Source organism: Eretmochelys imbricata, chromosome 13 (assembly GCF_965152235.1).
Source record: "Eretmochelys imbricata isolate rEreImb1 chromosome 13, rEreImb1.hap1, whole genome shotgun sequence".
In the NCBI taxonomy this organism is placed as follows: Eukaryota; Metazoa; Chordata; order Testudines; family Cheloniidae; genus Eretmochelys; species Eretmochelys imbricata.
Window position 1 is genome coordinate 10,941,293 of NC_135584.1, and position 8,265 is coordinate 10,949,557.

At 38.1% G+C, this 8,265-nt stretch overlaps 1 protein-coding gene across 1 annotated transcript; it reads right to left on the minus strand.

The window, feature by feature from the left end:
* Positions 1-475: 475 nt before the first annotated feature.
* TUBB1 (tubulin beta 1 class VI) lies at positions 476-7,783 on the minus strand. Its single transcript, XM_077832351.1, has 4 exons — positions 7,399-7,783; positions 4,793-4,901; positions 4,171-4,281; positions 476-2,540 (listed from the first exon to the last, which is right to left on the minus strand). Exons 1-4 carry the CDS (start codon positions 7,453-7,455, stop codon positions 1,456-1,458), a joined length of 1,362 nt encoding a protein of 453 aa, XP_077688477.1. The 5' UTR covers positions 7,456-7,783; the 3' UTR covers positions 476-1,455.
* Between the last annotated feature and the right edge of the window lie 482 nt (positions 7,784-8,265).

Below are 8,265 nucleotides of genomic sequence, written 5' to 3' on the forward strand. Positions count from 1 at the left end.
CCATAAAAAGACAGATGAAATCACATTTTTAAAATACTTTCAGAACATACACAACTGAACTATGATTCTGTAGTTGATTCTAATAGCCACTGGCTGTAAGATTTGAAAGTGTTCATGTGTTAAGTGGAATTGCACATTAATGGGACTTGCATTCATCTTTTAAGGTTCTACCCTAGAAAAGTTAATTATTTCATCTCCAAGCAAGTGGCAAAGTTAGAGCTTGAAAGGATGGGAAAGAAATGACCTAACAATTTTTGTCTTTTCTTTTTATTTAAATAATGCATAAACTTTAAAAAGCTCAAATTTGTCTGGAACATAAACATTTGTTTTTTTATGAGATTTAACTTTTAATGAAGCACATTTGATAGACAAGGAAAAATATTTTCAAAAAAGTCTTGTAAAGGTCTTAGAAATTACTTGAGTAAACTGTTAAATATTTGTTTAAAGTGGGGGAATGATTCAGGAAACATCAAAACACCACAGTAATAGTTGGTATATTATAAATAGCATTGAATGGATAACACCACCACAATGGCTAGCAACAGGATCTGTCTTTGAGTGAGATGCATTGTTGTTTTTAACTTTCCTAAATTATGTAAACTGAATTGTGACATTGGGGTTACATGTCAAACTAGCTGCAAACCATTCTATTTAGTTCACTGTATGAAACAATAAGAGGAAAAGTTATAAATACACTCTTTAAAGGGAGAGGGAAGGCACCAAAAGAAACTTCTAGATAAAGTTCACAAAACTATGAGCTGATATAAACCACTCTAAATATGTAATTGAAGATGAAATATAAAAACATTGCGAATACAAAAAATCTTCCATAATGTAAAACAAAAAGAAAGTGATGTTATTGGTTAATACTCTTTCAGTCTGTTAAGAAATGTTTTAGAAGGTACCTTAAAACTTTTTTCTACACTCCTTAACAAACACTGATTCAGCTTGCTGATTGGTGTGCAGAACAAAATAGGTACTTACTGTTATAACCTGATGGATAAATACACATGTATCCTTCTAAAATTCCCAAATGTAAAACCTAAATCTGCATTTGCCTGAGAATACATAAACATTATGACAGTTTAGAGCATATTACACCAACACTCATTGTCATGACTTTTGTCACACACAACACGCTGTTACATTCAGAATCTGACTATACCATTCTAAAAGCTAGTGAATTGTGAAGATGGCTGACATAGCACAACTTGCTCTTGTGGTTGTTATTTTTGTGGGGTTTGCTGTACCAGACATTGTTTATGAGGAAAAGGCACTATGGGTGTTAATTTCAGTGTCACAATACTTTATACTCATATATACAGTGGATATGCTTTGATTTAATATAGAGAAAGGTAGATACTTTTAAGAGTTCTCCCTTCAGATAGGTAGGTGAGTATTACTTCTTAATAGAAGATGTACATTCAATAAGTGTTCTTGGAGAGTGTTCTGATATTAAAAATCTTTTTCAAGTGTTTCTTGTTCTTGGTTAACTTCCACTTCTACCTCTTTATATTCATCTACATCTCCTGAGGCATCCTGATACTGTTGGTACTCAGACACCAAGTCATTGGTATTGCCTTCTGCTTCAGAAAACTCCATCTCATCCATACCTTCACCAGTATACCAGTGGAGAAATGCTTTCCGTCTGAACATAGCTGAGAACTGTTCAGAAACTCTAATGAAGAGCTCTTGGATGGCTGTGTTGTTGCCTATAAAGGTGGCTGCCATCTTCAGCCCTCGTGGTGGTATGTCACACACTGCCACTTTCACATTGTTAGGGATCCACTCCACAAAGTAGGCACTATCTTTGGTCTGGATAGCCAGCAACTGTTCATCCACTTCTCTGGTAGACATCTGGCCTCTGAAGATGCATGCCACAGTCAAATAGCGTCCATGACGAGGGTCACAGGCTGCCATCATGTTCCGTGCATCAAACATTTGTTGGGTAAGCTCTGGGACCGAGAGGGCTCTGTATTGCTGACTGCCTCGAGCTGTCAGTGGAGCAAAGCCAGGCATAAAGAAGTGCAGGCGAGGGAAAGGCACCATGTTGACAGCCAGCTTCCTCAGATCTGCATTGAGTTGACCAGGAAAACGGACTGAGGTGGTGACACCACTCATGGTCAGGGACACCAGATGATTGAGGTCACCATAGGTGGGGCTGCGGAGCTTTAGGGTTCTAAAGCATATGTCGTACAGAGCTTCATTGTCAATACAAAAGGTGTCGTCTGTGTTCTCTATCAGCTGGTGGATGGACAGTATGGCATTGTATGGCTCTACAACTGTGTCTGATACTTTGGGTGAAGGCACTACGCTGAAAGTATTAATAATCCTATCAGGGTATTCTTCTCTGATTTTGTTGATAAGGAGTGTGCCCATACCAGATCCTGTGCCTCCTCCAAGTGAATGGATGAGCTGAAACCCCTGCAGGCAATCACAGCTCTCACACTCATTCCTGACCACGTCCATTACACTGTCAATCAGCTCAGCTCCTTCTGTGTAATGGCCTTTAGCCCAGTTGTTGCCAGCACCTGAATTACCTGTGAATATAATTACAGAAAACCAGCCACAATGTTACCAGGCCAAATGTAAAAAGTCATTAATAAAAATGCTGCCAAATACTGACAGATGTAGAAAGGCCATAGGACAAATGACATAGTGGACAGACATCATAACTGCCCACAAATACAAAAAAAGGTGTTCTAAAGAGGCCAGTGTCTAATCATTCCCATTGACTAAGGAGTAATGTGCATTCACTGAATCTGGGAAAACTTGGGTTGGACAAACTCCAGATAGGCAATTGCACACCTCTCTTCCACATTCAGTTCAGGAAAGAGTCAACAAACTGATATGTTTCCTCCAAAATTGTTATGAAGAAATGGAATTTTCTTATTTTGCTATTTATCTTCTTTTGAATTTTAACACAGTTCTGGTGTTAGTTGCTAAATTTCTAAATTCATACAAAATTGCTACCATTTTCAATAGTAACACAATTCTTTATTACGTGCTGCTTACACACTCAAAGTTTCTAATAGCACTAGCACAAGTTGCTGCATTTCAAATACAGACAAAAAACAAATGGGAATTTATTAAACTTTTTCAGATACAAAATATCTATGGCTCATCCCTTTTGTGAACCCAGAACCGTTCCAGGGTAAAACTCCTGTATCTTGATTTTCAATAACCCTCTAAACCTCTCCTTAATCATAATACCCTAACTATTTCTGCAACTAAAAACATTCAGAATGTTACTTATTCCCCAGAATGTTATATTTTCACTATGGCTTTATTGACATACTTTCCAATTTAAAAAAAAATGGTTTTCTCTTCCACGTTGCTGTGAGAAAAGGACCCTACATACAACAGAGGAAATATGGACACTGAATATATACAAAGGGTTTTCAAATGCAAAAAGTAAACTGAGAAAAACAGAAATTTTTATCTGCTTATCTCTTCCAATCTTTGTAATTTTAGGTGTTAATTGCAACATTTTGCACACTATTTTCTAATTATTTGACTTCTTGACATTAAAAAGATTTTGAAAAACTTGTTTTGAATAGGATGTGTTGCTTAGCTTAGCAGCTAGGATTTTAAAGACCCACTGGCATCTGTATATGTTTCTAAAACTTAGGTTTTGTATAAACCCGTTTTACAAAATCTGAAGGTACAATAAAAATTATTTCTTGAAATATTTTGTTTTAAATTCCTGTGCAAAGTGTTCTGGGTTGTTGGGTTTTGTTTTTGTTTTTTTGCATTTTAACATTCCCAGGCATTTTGGGGGATCCAGTCATTGCAGTATTGCATTAGCTGACAAAGGCTGAAAAGTGAAATTGACTAGTCTGTTTTAATTGAATTAAACGTATACAGAATTAACAGTGAAGAGTGAATCAGATTTCAAAAATTCAGTTTTAACAATTTAAGTTCTTATTACTATCCCAGACATAAACTTAAACAAAATTGTCCATAACGGTCTCCCTCTAACATTATTGTAGCAATTCTGTGTTAAGGGTGAATACTGTTTCGATTTATGTAGGGATGCTTTTAAAAACAAGCAAACAAACAAAAACGATATATTTTAGGGAGACCCTGTGTTTGGGATTCTGGGTCTGTCAACCTTCGCAGTATCCCCATAATGTCCTATTTATATGATTAACAACATATTGCACATACCATGAATAAAATTGTCAGGTCGAAAGAGTGGGCCTATTTTGCTGGATCGTACACTGTCCATGGTTCCAGGTTCCAAGTCCACCAAGATAGAACGGGGCACAAACTTCTTGGCTGTGTCAAAAGGAAAGTAAGAATACATTGACAGGTAGCCAGGCAAAATCTTACGCCCATCACATCACATCTCCTCAGTTTAGACATTTCAGTTAGTACATTCTACAAAAATTCTACATTCTACAACAGAGCAAAGTGCAATCCATGCTATTGAAGTGATAGTCCCTTTAATAAGTACAGAAGATCAACTAACGTCACAACCTGGAAAAACCCTCATTGGTCAATCAACATTGGGCCCACTCCTCTACTGCTTATAGGGAAAACTTTTGTTGATTTCAGTGGGAGCTTTGATTTGTAAGAACAAGTTAGGACTACACGACAGGGAGAGAAGATACAGGGTGGTATTTTTCTAAAGCACCAAAGTGACTTAGGAGAACGATTCCAATTGGCAATGGGACTTGTGCTCCTAAAACACTGACTTTGAAAATCCCACCCACCCACAGTGTTTTTTATTTTAACCTTCCCGTGTTGAATCTGCTCAGCCAACCCATTAAAGACCCTGAGCACTTACAATGAGCTTCGTTGAAGTACACATTAATTCTCTCAAGCTGCAGTGGCGAATCACCGTGGTAGTTCCCAGTGACATCAATTCCATGTTCATCACTTATCACTTCCCAGAACTGAAAAAGAAACAGGGCTAAGTACAATCAAGTAAGCGCTTCTTCAGTCCCACCATTTACCTATAAACACTGCAACAAGGGGGAAAACATCTTACCTAAAACAAGCAGCCTCGTATGAAATGCACCAGAGGCATTAATAGCAAAATCAATAAGCGCCACACACAAAAAGTCAACATATATGTGTTTACAGTTCTAGGCATCAACTGTGCAAGTTGGCTAAAGAAGGTCATTATAGTCAATGGCAAGACTCCCATTGATTTTTGAGGGAAGTAGCACCAGGCCCAGCCTATATGATCATATACAGTAAGGGTCAGCCTGTGGCTTTTGAGGATTGGCCAGCACTGAAGTGAGTGTGGAGGAATTCTAACTGAGTCAGACAAGTTTACACATTACAACCAGAACTCAGTCACCCTTTCTTTAGGTGTAGCTTCCATACCTCTCAATACCAAACCGATGGGACCAGATAGCTACATAAGTGATCATTGCCACATGCAGTTGCACACACAGTCCAAGTAACTGTGCATGGGCATTAGGTCTGCAGTTGTGTTTGGGTTTGTCTGAAGATAATAGAATAAGGAGTCTGGCGTAGACATTGTCAGATTCTGGGATGCAGATGCAGAAAATACATTCAAGAGTTCAAGCTTGAGTTTACATTCTAAGCCATTTAACTTTTCCTAATGAATCATATTTAATTTTAGTAATGCAGGTTTAGTGATACACATTTGACAGTGTTTGGATCTGGAGTTTGCTTCTGGCCCATAACTATTCAAAATAAACACGGCTTTCTTTTAAGAGGCAGACTTGAAGGCAACACGCTCAGAGCATACAGGAACAGATCATCAAAAAACAAAATTAGCAAAACTCCAATCTAGACCTCCATGCATACATCCAGCCCTGGAGTCTCTTATCTAAGCAGCTCACTACAGCAGTGTTAATGCAGTCACACCCTCTGTCATGAGCAGGCTAGTTTAATTTTAAAAGTCTCTTGCCTTTAGCACATAACTTCATTTTAAATTTATAAATGTAACAAATCTAGATGATGGCCCCTTGTATTGTGTTTTGCACCAACATTACTAGAGACCAGCAATTTGCAGAGCAGAGTTTCTGAGTATGTGTGGATGTGTAAGAGAGAGAGTAAAGTGTATACACCTTTAAAAAGCCACACTGACTTTTTCATTCAGAAAATATTTCCTCTCAGACTAGTCCTGCATTTCCCAGGGAAAGAAGTCAGTGGGCACTGTGGATGGGTGAGAAATCCAGGCCCAATCTTTCTGTTTTATCCATCTGCTAAAAAGCTAATTTTTCTGAATTGTCACACGTCATTTTGATAGACTCCAACTAAAGAGAAAAACTCCTGCAAAAGTCATGCAGCACAAACAGTATTTCTCCCATAGCCTGTGAACACAATATATAACCATTTCCATCAGAGCCTATGATATAGGTTTACGCTTAAATAATATTTCTTTCTTCACATACAAACAAAATAAGTTACAGTCACAAGCAATGGCAGGAACCCTAACCCTAAGTGCTGACGACATCACTTAAAGCCCCGGGGCAGTAAAACTTCAGGATACACTACAACCTCTTCATTAATATCATCCCCATCTAGATTGCTGCAAAGAGGTGTTCCCTGTCTGTTCTGTCTACTTTTTATGCCTTCTATCACTGCTGCATCTGCGTTAATGCTTGTATTTAATTAGCAGGGTACTTACTGTATAGCATTTTATGTGCAGTATATGACACTCAAAGGTCATTGAAAAATTAGCCATCTTATACCCTACAACACGCTTTAACAGCAATCTCTGTGAAGCTATTTCCAGGGTATGTATCTCTATGTATATATATCTCTCAAAAATCGTTGAATCAGTTTATCTAAGGATTTTTTTTAATTGCTTTTGGTCTGAACTCTGGTCCTTGATGCAGTTGTTTTAGAGTTATGTGAATATAAATATACATTTATTTGTCTTTTGTAAGGGGAGTTTCAGACTGGAACCTTAACTCTGCTGTCTGTCAACCTGGGACAATTCTATTCACTCATTTATCAAAGTCAAGTAATTTTTTTTTTAAGGTCAAGTAAAACACCTTTTAAAATAAATTATTATGATCAGCAACATATGGAGTGTGGGGGGTAGTACATTGTTTGGCTAGACAAATACATTTGCATGAGAACTTTTCAAGACTGGTATAAATAAGTTACCCGCACACATTCCAATGTTTTTTGGCAGGACTGAGTTCCCTTGAATGCTGATAATCTTCACCTAACCAGATCGTCACATAACTATTGCAGATGTTTTATGCTCAGCCCTTGCACTTGCCCGATGAAGAAGCTTGTACCTATTACATTAAAATCTACACCTTCACTTCTCATGCTTCTCAAGCTGCCTGTGAACAGAATTCCATGATACCCCACATCAGGCCGTATTTAATCACTCCTGTACTGCCCATATGGTCCCAAATCATTTGCCACTAATGATGGTTACTGAAAAACAATTCTCACCTTAGCTCCAACTTGGTTTCCACATTGGCCAATCTGAAGATGCACAATTTCACGCATTTTATGTAGACTGGAAAGTTCAGCCTACAGCCTATTCCAGTTCCTCTAGGCTCAGCCTCTGGCAGAAACTCTCTCTCCTGCAGTATCAGCTACAGCCACACTGGACTCATTTCAAAAAGGGCCTTTTTTATACGCCGTCACTCAAACAAGCTTCAGGGGAGTATCCAACTCCACACATTATGCTCATCTTCCTATTAACAAAGCCTGCTCACATATAGGCAAAACTCCCATTCACTGGGCTTTCTTCCTATGTATGGAATGTACGATCAGACTTACGTTGCAGAGTAAGTGGAGAGGAAGAATTTGCTTCTCCCTCAACTAATGTTAATTCTGTGCGGCATGAGGAATGTGTCCGTTCAGACACAGAGGCACTAAAAGTGCCTATATTCCATATTGAAGGAGTGCGGCTCTCTTATCTTAAGACTGCTTTAGACACAGAGGCAAACAAACTCAAGCCAAATCCTCATCTGTTTCTGAAATAAAGGTGTGATTGTTAAATGCCACATCCTCTCATCAATCTTCAAGCAAAACTCCCACGGATTTCAATGAGAGCTCCATGCTATTGCCCACAACTCACTAAAATATAGTCTCATCGCTACAATACAAAGCTCCAAATACTGAGCAGCAGTGAGGATGAAATCTAAACATCTGCCAACACCAGTGCTATTTACATCCCTAAAATGATGGTCTGAATAGAAATAGTATCCATGACTTTATAGCAATATTCTGTTTAAGGGTATGTCTACACTATGGAATAAGGTCGAATTTATAGAAGTTGGTTTTTTAGAAATCGGTTTTATATATTCGAGT

Excerpts from the sequence above, each read along its gene's own strand:
- TUBB1 (XM_077832351.1), bottom strand. The coding sequence starts at position 7,455 with ATGCGTGAAATTGTGCATCTTCAGATTGGCCAATGTGGAAACCAAGTT. Across the intron at positions 4,902-7,398 it reads GAAACCAAGTTGGAGCTAAG|TTCTGGGAAGTGATAAGTGA; the intron begins GTGAGAATTGTT and ends TTTCTTTTTCAG. Across the intron at positions 4,282-4,792 it reads GTACTTCAACGAAGCTCATT|CCAAGAAGTTTGTGCCCCGT; the intron begins GTAAGTGCTCAG and ends CTTTTGACACAG.